Source organism: Scyliorhinus torazame, chromosome 16 (genome assembly GCF_047496885.1).
Source record: "Scyliorhinus torazame isolate Kashiwa2021f chromosome 16, sScyTor2.1, whole genome shotgun sequence".
In the NCBI taxonomy this organism is placed as follows: domain Eukaryota; kingdom Metazoa; phylum Chordata; class Chondrichthyes; order Carcharhiniformes; family Scyliorhinidae; genus Scyliorhinus; species Scyliorhinus torazame.
The window spans coordinates 101827400-101848157 of NC_092722.1; the positions used below are offsets into that span (position 1 = coordinate 101827400).

Below are 20758 nucleotides of genomic sequence, written 5' to 3' on the forward strand. Positions count from 1 at the left end.
GTATCACTACAAATATTTGATTTGAATGTTTGTGATTAATTCCTGAATGCATGTTTCTTTTTTGCCCTCTGCCTATCTCAGCTTTTAAGAAATGTTAAACATTCCAATTCTCAACAAAATAAAATAACTAGAACTTCCTGATTGCTTTCAAAATTCAGCTTTTTTAATTTGGGAAAATAATTCAATTTAAGATGAAGGAGGTCAGTGTTTCCATCTCTGACAATTATAAAATGTAGAATTTGATTATTTACACCAACAAAACAGCTTAGCTAATTATTGGTTCCTGTTCCCACACCATTACCTCCGGTGTCTCTCAAAAATTGATCCTGGCCCCCTTCCTCTTTCTCATCTACATGCTGCCCCTCAACAACACCATCCATCATCTGAAAGTATAGCATTAGTTTTCACATATACTCTGATGACCCCCAGCTCTATCTCACCTCTCTTGACTACTAACACTGTCGATAAATTCTCAGATTGATTGTCCAGCTTCCAGCACCGGATAACAGAAATTTCTTCCAATTAAATACTGGGAACACCAAAGCTGTTGTCTTCAGCGTCGGATCCATACTCTATTCCCTTCTTCCTGGCAACTGTCAGGGGCTGACTAAACTGTTTGCAACCTTGCGGCCATATTTCTCTGCACACTGAGTTCCCAATCGCATAAATATGACATCATTAAGACCACCTGTTTATTTGTTTTAGAAAGTATTTTTATTCAAACCAGGGCTTACATACATATAAACACATAATTAATCAAAAGCATTGCAATTCCCATAGGTCAACCTTTTCTTCCTCCCCCCAGCCGCTGGCAGCGAACAGGTCCTCAAACAAGGAGACGAACAGTCTCCATCTCATCCAGAACCCCTCCTCCGAACCCCAAAGGGCAAATTTAATCTTCTCCACTTAAAGAATTCTGCAACACCCCCCAAACCACATTGACATCGTCACCAGATCCTTGGAGGTTTCAGCCCCTGGGAGGGAGGGAGTTTTCATGCTTCTCCATGTGCTTCATGTGTACTCCCGTATAGACTTTTTCATGGTGGGCAATTCAATTCTCCCGGTGACAGAAGGGGTGGAAATATGGGGCGATTGTGGTCTCCGACCATGTGCCGCATTTAATGTTAGGCGTGAGCCAGTAACAGGAACCTGTGGAAGATGGACTCAGCGCTATTAACGGATGAAATGTTTTGTGGAACGATAGCTTCAGTAATTAAGGAGTGCATAAAGTTCAATCAGAATGGGAAGGTCTTGCCCTCTATGTTTTGGGAGGCGGTGGTGCGGGGGAGGTGATTGAGTACAAGGTCCATAGGGATAAGATGGAGAGGCAACGATTGGTGGGTACTATATTGGAGTTAGATAGGCAGAGTTCGAGGGCCCGACCAGGGAACTTTTTAGTGGAAGAAGCTACAGGCGGAATTCAAATTGTAGAAAACAGGAAAGGCAGTGGGCCAGCTTCGGAGGGAGAGAGGGGTTCCTGTATGAGTATGGGGAGAAGGACAGCCACCTGCTAGCACATCAACTGAGGCGACATGCTGCTGCACAGTCGATAGTCCAAGTGAGAGAGGAGGGGTTGCGTTGATGATGACACCGGAACACTGGCCTGGCCAAGCGGCGGGCTGGTTTTAACCGGTCAAAGGCGGTGCTCTTCCAAAATAATGTTTGGTTTGGTGTGCTGTACCCAGGTAAATGCTGCATTACTTTTAAGGGGAAAGAACATTATTTTATGTCATCTGAAGAGGCAAACAGTTTTATTAAAGAGCATGGTTTGGAGGAGGGTTGATGGGGAATGTTTTTCTGATGTTTGGGGTGTTTTTGAAATGTGGGTATAATATGCACCAATGTTCTGCTCTATTTCCACATGTTTGCCTTGTTGGTATTTTATAATGTTTGGGGGGAGGATGGGTTGAGGAATCCTGGGTGTGCCTCTTTCCTGTTGGTTGAGGGAGGGGGAGGATCTGGATGGGATGGGGATGGGTGTAGGGGCTGAGACCCCTCTAAAAGTGGGGTTGGGTAGGCAGTGTGGAGGAAGGGGCAGTTTGGGTGATACGGGTAAGGGCCTTTAGTTCGGTCTTCAGGCAAAAGTTGCCAGACCAGCAAGCATGCTGGTGTTAACATTGCCTGACTCCATTCTTATTTTGGCTTGTCTGCTGCTGAAACCTCCATGCCTCTGTTACCACAACTATTCCAGTGCATCCCTGTCAGCCTCCCATATTTTATCCCCTGTAAGCTTGAAGTTGAAAAACTGCCTAAATCCTTACTCACACCAAACCTAGTTAATCTTTCACCACTGTGCCCTCTAACTGGAATTGGCTTCTGGTCAAGCAACACTTTGGTTTAAAAATTCTGACATGTTTTCAAATCTCTCCGTTGCCTGGCTGTTTCCTATCTCTTATCTGCTGCAGCCCAACAACCCTCCCAAGATACTTGTGCCCTCACCTGCCTCCCAGTTTTTATTCGTAGGAGTGCAAATTCTGTTCACATACGTGTGTACTCGTATCATAATTCTTTACACCAGCAAATTCCGAACAGTTGTCGGAATGTGGCGACTAGGGGCTTTTCACAGTAACTTCATTTGAAGCCTACTTGTGACAATAAGCGATTTTCATTTCATTTTCATTTCAAATCAGTTAGCTTTATATCTATCGGTACTTTTATACAGGAGTATGCAGCAATTGTTGGATTACCCAGAGGAGGCTGTGGAAGAGATCTTCTCCCTCAACTTCACAGTAAGTCATTACTTAAATCAGATTGTTTGAGCACGTTTAAACTTATTTCTTGCTCTGGGTGGCAAACTCCTAAAGGAGGGGATAAAGCTGTAATGAGCCAGCAGAAAGTTTAGCTTGAATCAAAATTTAGTATTGATGAGAAGTTGGACAAGAGTTTTTTGTTCCCGAATAACGAATACTTGCGTGAAGTGATTAAGCAAAATTTGATTCTTGGCAGCACGTGCTTATGCTGTCTACATTTTTAAATTAGATGCCATAACATAGAGGAAGCAAGAAATGTCACAAATTCGATGAGAAAATCAGGAGAAAAGGAAAACGGGTCAGTGTTGCAAAAACAAATTGCAGTCAGGATTGAATGATATGTATCTGAATGTACAAGGAATTGGAAGCAATATTGGACAGTTAGAAACTATGGAGGGATGTGATATAATGGAAACATGGTTTGTTTTCAGATAGGGCTGAGATCTTAACATTCCTATTTCCAGGAATGATAACTGGTGGGTGGGTAAGGGATTCTGTAACAATGCAATCCCTGGGGAATCCTTCTGTTATAGCACTGAGAGATTGTGCAAGGATGGAACTTGGAAATACGAGGTAAACTGTAAAGTTTCTAGTTTGCATTATTGACCACCAAATTGGGGATGTCAAAGATTGGGAGATCCTTGTAGTTCAAAGATTTGCAAGTACAAGTAGGGCCATTTTGGGTGATCTTAAATGTTGCAGAAAAGACTGGAATCAAGTTAATGAATGTTGTCAAAATGAAGAATACACCCAAAACTGCTTTTTGCACCAGCATGCTCCTGGCATAGTCATGAAATAAGCTTTGCTCGATTTCGCTTGAGGAGATGAAATGGGTCAACTAAGTGATGAGAATAGTAGAGCAGTTGGAAAACACTGGCCACAAAATAATTGGGTGTAATTTAAGAATAGAAAAGGACAATTAAGGGCCACAGATATGGATTGTTAGGAAAAGGAAAGTTCAGTTTGATAAGAAATTTGACACAACTAAACCAAACTGTAAAGGTGGCCAGAGGGTCAATAAATCGGTTGTGGGAAATCTACAATTCGGGGAGCATTCGATAATTAAATTGCCCTAAAACTAAAGGGCGGCACCAAGACGGAGTTCTGTGTATATAAAAAAAAATAGGAAGATTGAAGCGAAACAAACTTGGAAAGTGGGGTATATAAACATTCAGAAGAACAGCTGGTCCGCCAAGCTTGCCCAGAGCTTGTGGTATGTAGAACGTCTGGTGGAAAAGAGATTTGTAAGGCAAAAGGGAACATTAAAAAAATAAGCAAAAGATTGGAAAATAAACACTTTTTATAAATATTAGAACGGTAAGCTAAAAGCACCCAGGAAAGTGAGCAAGCAAGTCTGGTTGGAGGAAGAAGGCATGTGGAGGTATTAAACATTTTGCAATGATGTTTAAAAATGATAGAAATGTAGATGTAAATATACTAGAGAGGATATTGACACGGTGTCGTGAAAAAGAACTGCAAAGAATAACAACTCCTCACTAATAGAATTCTGATGGACTGCACCAAAGACTATTGAAAGATGTCAGTAAGGTGATGACCGAGTCACAGGCAACAAGCTTTCAAACTTTAATGAATACACATTTTGTGCCTTTCGGCTGGAGATTAGTCAGTGCCGCTTTGGCTCAAGCGTGCAAAGGATGAGGGGGGCGGGGCCTGCGCTCAGAGGGTAGCACGCATGTGGAGGCTCTCTACTACTATCAAAAATACCTTTAAGTGCAACAATTGAAATATTTTGGAACATTCAGAACTTGGCATAAGAAGGCACTTAACCAGAGTACTGGGGGGAAAAAAAAGAGGACTATTGGGTGAGCGACCAAAGAACTGGAAGGGAAGACACAGTGGCAGAGGCGCAACGGGCCAACTTTGCGAGTGGAGGGCGGCTTGGAGTAACAGCATCGTGGGTGGTTCCCACACTGGTGCCGGCAGTTTGGGCTTATCAGCCCGATCGAAGGAAAATCCCATCATTTTAGAGGGTTTTTTAAATCTTGTTTCCTCTCAAGGTTTTTGTTTCTCTCTCGTGGGGTCTTTCTTCCTTTGGTCTTTTTTTTTTCTCTCTTTCTTTTTGTCTCGTGGGTCTCTATTTCTCGCGATATTCTTGTTTTTTTCACTTTTCTCTCTTGGGGGTAGGGTGAGCAACGGCCGCATCGTGGGATCAGCCTGATCGAAGGAGAACTCTTTGTTTTCACCTCATTTTTTTTTTTAAACACGTGGATTTTTTTTTAGTGGGGTTTTTGTTTTCTCGGTTCTCTTCTCCTTTTCTTTTTTTTTGGGGGGGGGGTCTCTTTTCCCTTTTTTTTCTCTCACTTTCCTCCCACAGAATCGTGAAACCATCACCGCCAAAACTCCTACCGACCTGTTACCCAAACGTGAAGAACATGGGAGACGAAAGAAGGAGAAAGAAAATGAAGGGAAAAGGCCAGGCCAGGGGAGGCACAGGGACCAGACGTGGAAGGGGTCTGGAGCGGAAGCAATCAGACGAGCTGACCACGCACGAGGCAGCTGAGCTCAAGTCTCACCGGAGCGAAAATGGCGGAACAGCCAAGTACAAAACCTTCCCTCACCTGGAGGGAACTGGACGGCGACATCCTTCTGAGGCACTGAAAGAGCACCATCAAGAAATTCAAACAGACATACAGGCTGCGATAAAAGGTGCGGTTGCTGAAACTCTGATACAAATACAGATTGCTCTGAGCAGGGCCGAAAAGAAACTGGAGGTCCAGGAAGCCACCATCAAACACCTTGAAAGAGCCGCAACCGACCAAAGAGACCGGATCGTGGCACTGGAAAAGGAGGTGGAGAGACCGGTCGCAACGCAGGGTAACCTGAGCGGGAAGATCGAGGGCCATCAAAATCGGTCAAGGAGGCAGAACCTGTGGACCGTGGGCCTACCAGAAGGAACCGAAGGCAGAGACCCCACTAACTATGTGCCCAAATGCTGGGCAACCTGGTGAGAACGGTGACCTTCCCTAACCCATTAGAAATAGACAGGGCCCACCGTTCACTACGACTGAAACCCAAGGCGGCAGAACAACCAAAGACTATCATAGCCAAACTACACTGGTACCAGGACCGGGAAAGAATCCTGCACTGGGCCAGGCACTCCAAGAACTGCAGTTGGGAAGGACACAGACTCCAAATTTATCAGGACACGGGTTCTAACCTGGCCGGAATTCAACAGGGCGAAAGCAGCAGCGTACGCTTCGGAATGTTGTACCCAGCCAAGCTCTGGGTCACATACCAGGGCAAAGAACTTTATTTTATGGCCCTGGCTGAAGCAGATAAGTTTGTTGCAGAGTGCGGGCTGGGTAAAGACAACAGGAGAGACTGGGAAGGGCAATGCGGCAGCAACCCAACAAGGGGCAGGGGAGGGGGGGGAAGAGAGAGAAGAACTCCTCTTTCCCCCCCTTCAACATAGCCCGACTGACGAACTATCAGCTGCCACCCAAGAGACCGCCGCAGGCTGAAGAGGGTGGCCCTATACGTGCGGACGAGGACAACGGCAGAAGGAAGGCGGAGGAACAAGTGTAAGGCAAGTTGGGGAAAGAACAGATGGAAACCACAGAGTGGGCAGGAGGACAGCGGGGCAGTAACTCCCGAGAGGAGGGTCACCACACTAGCAGGAGAGCCAGCGCCGGGAGCATGCAGCAGATAGAGGCCGCGGCGCTCCCCCAACGGGGAGACAGCGCCTGGTTTTGGGGTGGGGGGGGGGGGGGACGAGCAGCGGGGACGGAGAAGCAAAGGAGGACAGAGTGGTGAACGGGAACAGGGGGTCATGGGGAAAGGTACAGGAACAGAGTGAAACGGATAAAAAGGCTATGTAGGGCTGCAATCAGGGGCCTGGAACAAAGTAGTACTGCAGACAACCACCCAGTACGGTCTCTGGGTGAAGGGAGATCCTGCAGTACAGGGGCCTACCAACATGGTGGACACACTGTTGGCGGCTGTGTTGGGTGCTTCCTGGACAAAGGGAAACCCTGGAGTGCAGGGACCCAACCGCATGGAGAAGCAGTGATAGCGGGCATCTTGGACGGCCCCCTAACAAAGGGAAACCCCGGAGTGCAGGGGGAAAGCAGAGACAGCGGCCTCTTGGACGGCCCCCTAACAAAGGGAAACTCCGGAGTGCGGGGGCACTTCCACCAGGTAAGTATGGTAATCTCAAAGGAGTGGGGGGACAAAAAACCCCCACCAGGATAGTCACCTGGAATGTCAGGGGACTTAACGGCCCAGTGAAAAGATCCAGCATCTTCACCCACCTAAGAAACATGAGACCCGACATAGTCTTCCTCCATGGGACACACCTGAGAGAGCAGGACCATCAGCGGGTAAGGAAGGACTGGGTGGGTCAGACTTACCATTCCTGCTACAGGACAAGGGCCATGTTGGGTGCCCCCTGGACAAAGGGAAACCCCGGAGCTCAGGAACCCAACCGCATGGGGAAAGCAGTGATAGCGGCAATCTTGGACGGCCCCCTAGCAAAGGGAAACTCCTGAGTGCAGATAAACCAGGGAATGACAGACTAGAGAATCTCACATCGGTGGTTGGAAAACTATTGAAGGAAATTCTGAAGGACCGAATTAATCTTCACATGGTGAGGTTTGATCAGGGACAGTCAGTGGGAGGTCATGCTGAACAAATTTGATTGAATTTTCTCAAGAGGTGACCAAGTGTATAGATGAGGGCAAGGTGTAGCCACCTGGGTTGGCCACTTCCCGACTTAAAATGGAGAACCGCAAAGACTAAAGGGAAATTCAGCCAACACAGGCAAAAACAAGCAAGTGCAGAAATCCTGTGTATTGGAACTTGCAAAAACCAGACAGCACTGAAACCAGCAGCCATCTGCATAGTAATGAGCGATTCCAAGGCACAATTGCAACACTTAAGGTGAATAAAGCCAAGCCAGACTCCTCGGCGCCAGCAGGAGCCAAGACAAAGGAAGGCCAACGGATATTTAGGGACCACCCAGCGATCAGGGTACAACTCCAGTATTGGAGAAATCGATCCAAGTGATCGGAACGCAGTCCAATCATTTGGAACCAGGTACGGGGTCCGCCCCAAAGGGCGGGAAGCCCCTGGGGACTATAAAGTAAAGCCCCCAAGTTCAAATCCGTCTTCTTGGCAGGGTCACTCAACAATGTGAATCAACCCCTGAGAGTGAACTGCCCAAGCGGCCACATCAACCATGTAAGTCTCCAGTCAACACTCGCTACGAGACAGGCACTCCTGGCTACAAGTCCATACCTGCTTTTGAATCCATTTGTTCCCCTGACCTGGTGGGCTAATTCCGAAGCTAAGTACAGGCCTTTTAGTGATAGAAATAGTCTAGAAAGTAGAGTTATATGCATAAGTAGTGACTTACTGTATATAATAAATGTGTTTTGATTTGAATCTTACTAATTGGTGTGTTGAGTTATTGTTCAGTACTTGAACTTGAACCTCATGGTGGTATCATAAAGATACCTGGCGACTCTAGAGCAAAGGTTAAACAAACAGAGCAAATTACGAATTAAGAGCCAACCAAAAGTTAGCAACAAGTGAAGTTGATGTAGTTTATATGGATTTCAGCAAAGCTTTTGACAAGGTCCCACATAGGAGACTGATAAAGAAGGTAAGCACATGGGATCCAAGATAACTTGGAAAGTTGGATCCAAAGTTGGCTTAGTGATAGGAGACAGGATGGTGGTAGAAGGCTGTTTATGTGACGAGGCTAGTGTCCAGTGACATACCATAAGGATCATTGCTGCATCCCTTATTGTTTGTTACATATATAAATGATATAGAAGAAAATATGGGGGGGGGGGAGAATGACAAATAAGCTTGCAGATGGCACGGATTGGCCTGGTTGCCAGTGAAGAAGGTGGTCATGGGTTACAGGAGTATATAGGTGAATTGGTCAGATGGACCGATCAGTTGCAGATGGAATTTAACCCTGAAAAGTGTGAGGTGATGCACGTTGGAAGGAGTACAAGGCAGTATTCAGTGAATTGCAGCACACGAAGAAGCTCAAAGCGGTCTTGGGTGCTTGTTCACAGATCCCTGAAGGTGGAAGGACAGGCTAATAAGGTAGTTAAGAAGGCATACAGGACACTTGCTGTTATCAGTCGCGGTATAGATTATAAGAGCAGGGAGTTTATGTTGGAGCTGTAAGGACTTTGGTGAGGTCACAGCTGGAGTACTGTGTTCCATTCTGGTCACCGCACTATAGGAAGGATGTGATTGCACTAGAGAGGCTGCAGAGGAGATTCACCAGGATATTATCTGGGATGGAGCATTTTATGTGTGAAGAGGGGCTGAATAAGCGTGGGTTGTTTTTTGGAGGCCGTGAGGGTACCTGATTGAGGTGTATAAGAGTGGATAGAAAGCAACTGTTCTCCTTGGTTGAAGAATCAATGACAACGGGGCATACTTTTATGGTGAAATGCAGGAGGTTTGGAAGGGATTTGATTTTTCACCCAGAGGGTGGTGGGAATTTGGAATGCACTGCCTGGGAGGGTAGCATCGGCAGGAAACCTCACAACCTTTAAAACGTACTTGGATGAACACTTGAAATGTCAGAACATTCAAGGTTATGGGCCAAGTGCTGGGAAGTGGGATTAGTGTAGATTAGAGTAGTTTTTTTTAATCGAAACAGGCTTGATGGGCCAAGGGGCCTTTTCTGCACAGACTCCAGGGTGTCATTTCGCGAGATCAGTGGTGAAGATGTGACTTCCTGTCCCATGACCACTGTTTTCTTGCTGTTTATAGTCAGGGAGAATACGTTGCAGGCATGGGCGAGGCAATCTGTGAGTCTTTGTAGCTAAATATCTGTGTGAGCAACAAGTGCAGCAACACCGAGCAGGAGGGTTTTCTGATCAACACATGCTGTGCATTCTCCATCGCTTTCAGTCTGGATCGGTTGTAGAACATGCCATTTGACCTAATATGCAGGTGAACTCCTTCCATGTATTCAGGGAAGGTAAAGATCAAGTGCGTGGAGAAGATAATACCTGACAAAGTGGAGGCTAGGATACAGCCCTCTTTTACTCTATTCTTCACACTGAAACTATTGGACACTGAACAGTGGAATGCATGTTATCGTGGAAGGAGCAGATGAGACTGAGGAGTATTGGACAGCCAATTTTCTCCAAAATCTGGTTGAATTCTGCCTTGCTGACAGAGTGGAATGTTTCAATGAGACCGACAAAAGTATGGGATAGCATTAAACTGACTCTGAGCACTCAGATGCAGGTTTGTGAGGTCTCTGTTCTCGTCAGTCTGTGTGACGATGAAGCAGGGACGACTTGCGGATACCAAGAAAGTAAGTTCAGCAAATTTCCTCTTGCCTACTGGGCATATCTCTGAAGGACAGAACTACAAGTGTGGCATGCCCCTCAATGGCAAAGCTCCCAAGCATGTTGGCACTCATTGAGCAGAGGTGACTTCGTTGGATGGGGCACATATGGAAGATCGAAGGATGGCATATATAAGGATTTTCTGTAATACGAGACAGCCGGAGTCTGACGAGCAGTAGAACGCACAAAGCTCCACTTTAAAGATGTTGGCCAGCATAACACTACAGCCTTAAACACTGGGAGAAACTGCCCAACAAAAGAAAATGCCAACATCACCTGTAGACTTGACCTACACCACCACAGCAGTCAGTGGTTACGGCGGCTCAGCAACAAGTTTAAATTTTAAAAGCATAATGTTGATGGAAGTTACATTTTAATCGTGCTGCTTTTTACTTGCATATTCCCATTGCAATTTAACTTGAGGTCCCTTTCTTGCATTCGAGCACCACTGTGTTTGGAACTCAGATTTTCAGTACTTTTAATGGAATCCACATTTCCCCATGTGAAATGTTCAATTTTCCAAACGTTTATTCCTGAACTATTCAGCTGGACTGCATTTTTAGGGGTTGGCATTCACTGAAAAGATGCTGAAATGTAAAATTGGTAACGTATTAAAAACTGAAAACAATGTTACACTGTCAAAATAAAAAGTAAATGGGATGGGGAGTTACTGGAAGTCAGAAATTAAAACAAAAGTGTTCAAAAATGGAAACTAGGATAGAGAATGAATCTGGAAATCCCTTGCTATGGCATATTCTAACCTCATACAGGGTGGAGTTCTTGTGTTCTCTCAGAACATCTTTATACAATGGTTTAGTTTAAAGATTTGCAGTTGACAGTTCACCTTTTTTCAATTTTCTGTATTTAAACAGATCACGGTAGAAAAGTTTGGTTTAACGGAAGTCAAAGAGTTGGTCCCAGATGGCACCAATGTTCCTGTCACTAAATATAACAGGTGAGACAACATGTTCAGGTAACACTGCAGAAAACTGTTAGTTAAAGCCGCAACATCTGTTTTTGTAAAAACGTTATCCTGTTCACAAATGACGAATTAATTGCAATAATTATATTAAGTGGCAGTTGGAAGTCTATACAATCATTGAACAATGTGCTTATGTTCAATTTTATTATATTGTGGAAGTGATCACCTGTACATGGAATGAAAGGTCAATGATAAATGTCCGTTATTTGCATTCTCACTTGTCGCTGAGTTCATGCAAGGGTTGGGAAACTAATCAACTGCTTTGTGGAAGAACTGAGAGAGCGAGAAGTGCCCTCAATGTTGTTTAAGGGGAGTGCGACCTGCTGTAAAGAACACTTCTTCCCCTGAACACCGTGTCGGGGCACTACTCACTACTTTCTTCCCTTTGTTTTCTCTCAATCTTTCAAATTATGCAAAATATATTTGCTGCATTGTTTTTAAATCTTTTTTTTAAGTAAAATAGTTTTTACTTAACAGAAGTAGATTCTAAGGACAGCCATTCACAAGGCCTAACTCCTCTTCTGAGTATCTGATTTTCTTGCAACTTCCAGTCCTCTTGAGTTCATTTCCTCCATTGATCTCTTCCCGCTGGCCCATAAGTTACTGTCTGAGAACTGAAAGAATGCATTTTTACTTTGTTAAATGTTAAAATGTTAAGTGCTCTGCATAAGTAGCAATAACTAGCCTCGTTTTTAGAAAGAGTTGACTTATTGATTTTAGAAAGAATTGACTTACTGATGTCAGTAATGTTCATTTCCTGGGTATTACAAATGATTACCCCAATATCTTTTCAGTTGGATCTCATCTTCAAAAATTAAAGTTTAAATATCAGGAAATTAAAAAGCAAGATACCGTTGTAAATTAGCTAGAATCATTTCCCTTGTGTACGCTAGATCATTGCAATCCATGTGGTGTAGGTCAGTGTTTTTCGAAACGGTTTTCAGGGGTCCCACCTTTGGCAATTGGCAGGCCTTTGCGACCCACGCCGGCCTTCGCGACCCATGCCGTGTTCGTTTACCTTTAATACGAAAGGGGAGCCTGCTTGGTCCTCAGGATCTCACTTGAATCAGTTTCAAAGAAGGAGGGGGAACTGCACAGATCAGGTGCAGACTTCAGCCAGTTCCTTCATGCCATCTTCATCTTTATGAAAACAGAAAATCCAACTTCACAATTGTAGGTTGGCATGAAGGGCAAAAGCACCAAAGTGCTTGTTTTACTCAGCACTGGATACTCCTGGGAGATGCAACGCCAGAAGGCTGACAGCTTCATGGTCTTTTGGAGTGTTTTTAATGTGGTATCACAGGTCAGCTACAGCAGCGTAGTCTTTTCATTTGGAGTCAGCTGTAAGTTAACAACTGACTCTCTCACCCACCACTTCTCTTTCAAAATCTGAAACTTTTCTCATTTGCCAGTACTTCCCTATATATAACACACATGGGTTTTGCACCCTTATTTGCACTGGCACAATTGACCAAACCATACCTCAAGAAATCATCTTAATACTGTCGTGACCTGCACTTAGAAAAAACCTAGTGTAGGTGCACCCACAATAGTGTTAGGAAGGACGTTCCAGGATTTTGACCCAGTGACAGTGAAGGAACGGCGATATATTTTCAAGTCAGAATGGTGTGGGACTTGGAGGGGATCTTGCAGGTGGAGATCATAGAATCATAGAACTTACAGGGTCGAAAGAGGCCATTTGGCCCATCGAGTCTGCACCGGCCATTGGAAATAGCACCCCACTTAAGCCCACCCCATCCCCATAACCCAATAACCCCACCTCCCCTTTTTGGACACTAAGGGCAATTTAGCATGGCCAATCCACCTAACATGCACATCTTTGGACTGTGGGAGGAAACCTGAGCTCCCGGAGGAAACCCATGCAGACACGTGGAGAACGTGCAGACTCCGCACAGACAGTGGACCAAGCCAGGAATCAAATCTGTGACCCTGGAGCTGTGAAGCAACTGTGCTAGCCACTGTATACCGTGCTGCCCCTCTTGGATGAAGAGGGGCTGTCGGATGTTCCCAAGTATCTGTTTCCTTTGTCCATCTTAGTGGTAGAGGTTCCAGGTTTGAAAGGTGCTGTTGAAGGAGCCTTGGTGAGTTGTTGTAGCGCATCTTGTAATTGGTACAAACTGGCCATTGTTCATCAGTAGTACAGGAAGTGCATATTGAGGGTGGTGGATGGGGTGCCAATCAAACGAGCTGCTTTGTTGATGGCGTTGAGCTTCTCAAGTGTTGGAGCTGCGATCATACAGGCAAATGGAGAGTATTCCGTCACACTTCTAATTTTTGGATGATGGACAGATCTGGGGAGTCAGCAGGTAATTTACTCTCTGCAGAATTCACAGCCTCTGATCTGCTCTTGTAGCCACAGTATTTATATGGCTAGTCCAGTTCAGCTTCTGGTCAGTGGGAACCCCCCAGATGTTGATAGTGGGGGATTCGGCGATGGTAATGCCAATGAATGTCATAGGGAGGAAGCTTGATTCTCTCATTAGAGATGGTCATTGCCTGGTATTTGTGGTGCACATGTTACTTGTCAGCCCAAGCCTGCATATTGCCCAGGTTTTGCTGCATTTGAACATGGACTGCTTCAGTATCTTGAGGAGTCGCGAATGATGCTGAACATTGAGAGATCATCACCACTTCTGATCTTACGATGGATCAAAGGTCATTGATAAAGCAGCTGGAGGTGGTTGTGCCGAAAACGCTCCTCAGAGGACCCCTTGCAGTGATGTCCTGAGAATGAGTTGATTGACCGCCAACTACTGCAGCTATCTTCCTTTGTGCTATGTACGAATGATTCCAACCAGAGGAGAGTTTTCCTCCTGATTTCCATTGATTCCAGCTTTGTTAGGACTCCTTAATGGCACACTCAGTCAAATGCTGCCTTGATGTCCAAAGCCTGTCACTCAACTCACCTCTTGAGTTCATCACTTCCATCCATGTTTTAACCAAGGTTGTGAGGTCAAGAGTTGAGTGACCCTGGCGGAGCCCAAACTGAGCGTCAGTGATAGGTTGTTTGACTAAGTTAGATAAAATTCCTTGCACCACTTTTCTGATGATCGAGTGTAGACTGATGATGTGGCAATTGGTCGGGCTGGATTTGTCCTGCTTTTTGTTAACATTATATGCAGTTATAGGAATGGGGTGATTTATTTAGAACCGCTAAATTACCCTTCTGAATGAATTATCTACAAATAGCAGACAAACTTCACAATTTGATGCATGGTCACTTTTATTGAAACAAATGCACCCCATCAATCCCTCCTTTTGTTTTCGATCACTCGTGTGATGGGAGTGATTTTGTTCATCTTAAATTGGATTTGAAATTGTTTGTCAAGCACCCTGCCATTAGCGCAGTGGGTTAGCACTGCTGCCTCACGACGCTGGGGTCCCAGGTTCGATCCCGGCTCTGGGTCACTTTCCCGTGTGGAGTTTGAATTGGGTACTCTAAATTTATTTTTTAAAAAGCATCCTATCATTGATCGAAATGCTTCCATTGAAAGAATGAAGATGTTGCAAGCTACTAATCTATTATTTACATTGTCAAGTGTACGTTGTGCTCCATGTGGCACTATACATGAGATATTAATGCAGCATAGTCTTTCCCATCACAAACATGTAGTAATTTTTTTTCATAAACGTTTTATTGAGGTATTTTTTGGTATAGTGACAACAACAAAATAAACAATATACATGAAACCATAAACATAGTGCAAAAGCCATTTACCTCTCGCACAGGTCAAACCCTTATTGACCCCCTACTCTAATCTAAACTACTTCCCCCCCCCCCCCCCCCCCGTCTGCTGACGATTAATTTCCCGCAAAGAAGTCGACGAACGGTCGCCACCTCCGGGTGAACCCTAACAGTGACCCTCTCAAGGCGAACTTGATTTTCTCCAAACAGAGAAAGCTAGCCATGTCCCAAAGCCAGATATCCGACTTCGGGGGCTTTGAGTCCCTCCAAGCTAATAGTATCCGTCTCTGCGCTACCAGGGAAGCAAAGGCCAGAACATCTGCCTCTTTCTCCTCCTGGATTCCTGGGTCTTCTGACACCACGGAAACCGCCACCTCTGGACACAGCGCCACCCTTGTTTTTAACACCGTGGACATGACGTCCGCAAACCCCTGCCAAAATCTCCTAAGCTTTGGACATGTCCAAAACATGTGGACATGGTTTGTTTGCCGGTCCTCCCGCAAATTTTACGCACCTGTCCCCCACCCCAATGAATCTGTCATCCGGGCCACTGTCATGTGAGCCCGGTGAACAACCTTAAATTGTATCAGGCTGAGCCTGGCACATGTTGCAGACGTGTTGACTCTACTCAACGCGTCTGCCCATAGACCATCCTCTATCTCACCTCCCAGCTCCTCCTCCCACTTGCGCTTCAGCTCCTCAGTCTGCATCTCTTCTGACCCCATAAGCTCCTTATAAATGTCCGAGACGCTCCCTTCTCCTACCCACCCTCTGGAAACTACCCTGTCCTGAATCCCTCTAGTGGTAGGAGCGGGAAGGTTGACACCTGTTTACGAAGGAAGTCCCGCACCTGCAGATACCTGAATTCGTTTCCCCTCGCCAACCCAAACCTTTCCTCCAACGCCCTCATACTCTGAAACCTCCCCTCTATGAACATATCCCCCATCCTGTCAATCCCCGCTCTCCGCCATAACCGGAACCCCCCGTCCATACTCCCCGGGGCAAACCGGTGATTATCACAGATTGGGGCCCAGACCGATGTTCCCACATGCCGCCTCCACTGGCCCCAAACTCTCAGGGCTGCCACCACCACTGGACTGATGGAGTACCGTGCTGGTGGGAATGGCAGAGGCGCAGTTACCAACGCCCTCAAACTGGTGCACTTGCATGAAGCCGCCTCCATATGGACCCATGCCGACCCCTCCCCCACAACCCACTTCCTGATCATGGCTATATTAGCCGTCCAGTAATAGTTGCTAAAATTTGGCAGCGCCAGCCTGCCCTCTCCCCGACTCCGCTCAAGCATTACCTTCCTTACTCGCGGGGTCTTGCCCGCCCAGACGAAGCCAGTGATCACTCTGTTGACCTACTTAAAAAAGGACCACGGAATAAAGATGGGGAAACACTGAAATACAAATAGGAATCTCGGGAGGATCGTCATCTTCACCATTTGCACCCTCCCAGCCAGAGACAACGGAAGCGCATACCATCTCCGAAAATCGTCCTCCATTTGGTCCACCAGCCGGGCCAGCTCTCCCAGTTGTCTCTCCTGTCCCCTTGCCTAGGCCACAAACATCTCACTCTTTCCCATATTAAGCTTATACCCCGAAAACCGGCCAAATTCCCCTAGAGTCCTCATGATTTCATCCATCCCCTCTAATGAGTCCGAAACTTACAGAAGCAGGTCATCCGCATAGAGCGAAACCCTGTGATCTCCAGCCCCTCGAGGCTCTCAGAGCAATTGCCAACGGCTCTATAGCCAGCGCAAAGAGCAGTGGGGAGAGGGGGCATCCCTGTCTTGTCCCCCTGTGCAGTCTAAAATAGTCCGATGTTGTCCTATCCGTCCGTACACTTGCCACAGGAGCCTGATAGTAACCTGACCCAGTCAATAAAGACCCGCCCGAATTCCAACCGTCCCAGTATCTCCCACAGATAGTCCCATTCTACCCGATCAAAAGCCTTTTCTGCATCCATCGTGATCACTACCTCCAGCTCCCTACCTTCTGGGGGTAACATGATCACATTTAACAGCCTTCTTACATTGGCCACCAACTGCCTGCCCTTAACAAACCCCATTTGGCCCTCCCCAATAACGTCCAGAACACAATCCTCGATCCTGGAGGACAAGATTTTGGCCAGCAACTTGGCATCTACATTCAACGGGGAAATCTGCCTGTAGGACGCACACATCTCCGGGTTCTTGTCCCGCGTAAGAATCAGCAAAATCGATGCCTGTGATATCGTCGGGGGCAACTCCCTTCTTTCCCTTGCCTCATTGAACATCCTCAACAACACTGGCCCCAATATCCCAGAGAACTTTTGATAAAACTCCACTGGGTACCCGTCCGGACCTGGGGCCTTATCCGCCTGCATGGCCTTCAAGCCCTCCACTATCTCCTCCAGCACGATTGGGGCCCCAGCCCTTCTACCCGCTCCCCGCTGCTGAAATTTCCCCTGTGTCATTGACCTGCAGGTAGCTCTGAATACATTTCCTCAGCCACTCGCACACCCCTTGTCCCAGTAACAGTGGGCGCTGGTTACTGTCTTTACTAACCTGCAGGTCAACCTAGTGCGGAGCATGGTCTGGTCTGAGATTGTAATCGCCGAGTACCCCGTGTCCACCACCCCAGCCAGCAAGGCCCTGCTCAAAATAAAGAAATCAATCCAGGAATACACTTTATGCACGTGTGAGTTGAAGGAGAACTCCTTCACCCTCGGCTGCCCAAATATCCATGGATCCACCACCACCCCAAAGCAGCTCCATGAACCCTCTTTGTTCCTTTGCCATTGCTGGCACCCTGCCCGTTTTCGAACTTGACCGGTCCAAGCCAGGGTCCATAACTGTATTGAAGTCCCCTCCCATGACCAACGTGTGCGAGTCCAGGTCCGGTATCTTCCCCAGCATCCTCTTTATAAACTCCACATCATCCCAATTTGGCGCATACACATTTACTAATACCACCTGCATCCCCTCTAGCTTCCCACTGACCATAATGTACTGACCTCCCACATCCGAGACTATTCTACCCGCCTTAAACACCACCCGCTTATTGATCAGGATCGCGAACCCTCTAATCTTTGAATCTAGTCCCGAGTGAATGACCTGACTGACCCAGCCTTTCCTTAATCTAACCTTTCCGTAACTCTAAGGTGCGTCTCCTGCAACATTACCACGTCCGCCTTCACTCCCCTAAGATGCGCGGACACACGTGCCCTTTTGACCAGCCCATTTAACCCTCGAACATTCCAGGTGATTAGCCTAATTGGGGGGCTCATTGCCCCCACCCCCTCCGCCGATCAGCCACACCCTTTTTTAGGCCCACCTTCAGCCCGTGCTCCGCACCTACACCGGTGCATCCCCAGGCAGCCCCCAACCTCCTCTCTGTCCCTCAGCCCAAGTCCCTCCCTCGTCAGCAGAACATTCACCCCCCCTTACCCACCCCAGTAACAACACCCTGTAACCCAACCCCTTTACTAAACCAAACATATGCATGTCATGATATCCACATCAGCATATCATGGTGCAATCACACACACACTGATGGACAGGTAGTTGGACCAACCAGCACACTCATAACATCACAGCTAATCACCAGTGAGAGCACACGCACTATAAAACAGGGAACACCACAGTTCCCGCTCATTCTACCAGGAGATAGCTCAGAGCACAGAGCTCACAGCGTGCCACTCAGACATACACCATGTGCTGAGTGCCTCACTAAGAGAGTGATAGGGCTGGGTCCACAGGTTAGCTGGTGAAGCAAGTGCCCAAGCCAGCAGTTAGTAGTTGTCGTTGTTAAGCCAATAAAACAGAGTTGTACCATCGACAGTCGTGTTGGATCATTTGTGCATCAGAACACCCAACACGACATGATACCAGTAGTGGAAGCTAACCGGCGACTGTGAGACACACCTGCACCCTTTCAGAAATCCGCCATCCTGTTCCATGGAAAACATCAGCCCGCCGCAGCCACTCCGAATCGCTGGAAATCTTGGAGTAAACTGGAAGCTGTTTAAACAGCGCTTCCAGCTCTTCCTAGAAGCCACAGACAGGGAGAATGCATCGGACACAAGGAAGATCGCCCTCCTTCTCTCCACGGCGGGGCAATCCCATCTATAACTCTGGCATTCGCGGAAGGCGAGGACAAAACAAAATATAAGACTGTACTTCTGAAGTTCGAGGAACACTTCAGCGTGGAAGTCAATGAGAGCTTCGAGAGGTACCTCTTCCAGCAGCGCCTGCAGGGTAAGGATGAGCCTTTCCAATCTTACTTGACACACCTCCGTATCCTCGCGCAGTCCTGCAGCTATGAGGCCACCTCCGACTCCATGATACGGGATCAGATAGTTTTTGGGGTCATCTCGGACACCCTACGCCAGCAGCTCCTAAAAATAAAGTGCCTCCCCCTAGCAACTGCCATCGAGACCTGCGTCCTCCATGAGAACGCGACCAGCCGGTACTCCCAAATCTAGGCGGCCAAAACGGCACGGGTCCTACAGGGCGGAGCGCGTCCAGTCAATCGAGTTCCTCCTGGCACGGACGAGGGCGACCATTTTGCGTGCTTTCCGAGGCCTCCCGCGCTTCTACGCGCCAAAAGAGGGGACATTGACGCAGAGGAACGTGATGCGCAGGCGCGCTCTATGCAGCACCGCACCGTGCATGCGCGGTGACGCAACGAACACCATGACGTCACAACGTGCGGCAACTGTGGCTCCGCCCATTTAAAGCGGCAATGTCCGGCCAAAGCGCGACAATGCCTCCGCTGTGGCTGGATGGGCCACTACGCGGCCTGCTGTCGAGCAGCTCAACCTGCCGACGCCCAACAATTCCGCCAGCCTCGCAGGGACGTGCGGGCGATTCAGCCCCTCTACACAGTCATATCCTGGTAGCATGCAGACCAGCGATACCGAAGACAGGGAGCCCTTCCGCGTTGCGGTAATCCATACGAACCGGATGTCCCCAAGTCGGAACCACCAGCCGCTGCCAGTGCACAGTGTTGATCCGGGCGATGAGTGGTGTGCCACCCTAAAGGTCAACCGATCACAGATCACATTTCGGCTGGACACTGGTGCCTCCGCCAATCTCCTCGCATGGTCAGCCTTCCAGACCTTGAAGGTTAAACCACCGATTCTGCCATCCCACTGTCAGCTGGTTGACTACAATGGAAAAGTCATCCCGGCCACAGGGTCCTGCCAGCTCGATGTTACACACAACTCACACAAAGCCACATTATCGTTTGAAATCGTTGGATCCTCAAAGGACTCTCTGTTAGGCGCATAGGCGTGCAAGATCCTCCACCTCGTTCAGCGGGTACACACTATGTCTCCAGAAGGCACGTCCGATTTCCCGGATGCAGACTTTAGAGAGCAGCTCCATTCACTCCTCGCGCATAACCAGGAGGTTTTCGAGGGCATGGGCACACTGCCCTACACGTACAAAATACAGCTCAAACTGGACGCCACCCCGGTCATTCATGCACCCCGTAGGGTCCCAGCACCACTCAAGGACCGCCTCAAGCAGCAGCTGCAGGACCAATGAGTGCTTTCCCGGGTCACGGAGCCAACGCCGTGGGTCAGCTCCATGGTGTGCGTCAAGAAGCCCTCCGATCTGTATCGACCCAAAAGATTTGAATCACAACATTATGAGAGAACACTACCCCATATCCAAACAAGAAGAAATCGCGAGCGAAATGGCTCGGGCAAAAATATTCACCAAGCTTGATGCCTCAAAGGGCTTTTGGCAGATTCAATTGGATCAGTCCAGCAGGAAGCTGTGTACTTTCAACACTCCATTTGGCAGATACTGCTACAATAGGATGCCATTCGGCATCATCTCGGCCTCCAAGGAGTTCCATCGCATCATGGAACAGATGATGGAGGGCATCGAAGGGATACGTGTCTACGTAGACGACGTTATCATCTGTTCCACCACACCACAGGAGCACATCCGTCGTCTCCAGCGTGTCTTTGCACG

At 47.5% G+C, this 20758-nt stretch overlaps 1 protein-coding gene across 3 annotated transcripts in view; it reads left to right on the forward strand.

Annotated features, from left to right (window-relative positions):
- The window catches only part of herc4 (HECT and RLD domain containing E3 ubiquitin protein ligase 4), a 169445-nt gene that overhangs the window by 126100 nt on the left and 22587 nt on the right, over window positions 1-20758 (forward strand). For all 3 annotated transcript variants that reach the window (XM_072478795.1, XM_072478796.1, XM_072478797.1), the window contains 2 exons: window positions 2663-2729; window positions 10969-11051. In XM_072478795.1, coding sequence (XP_072334896.1) covers window positions 2663-2729; window positions 10969-11051 — 150 coding nt within the window. The remainder of the gene's footprint in view (window positions 1-2662; window positions 2730-10968; window positions 11052-20758) is intronic.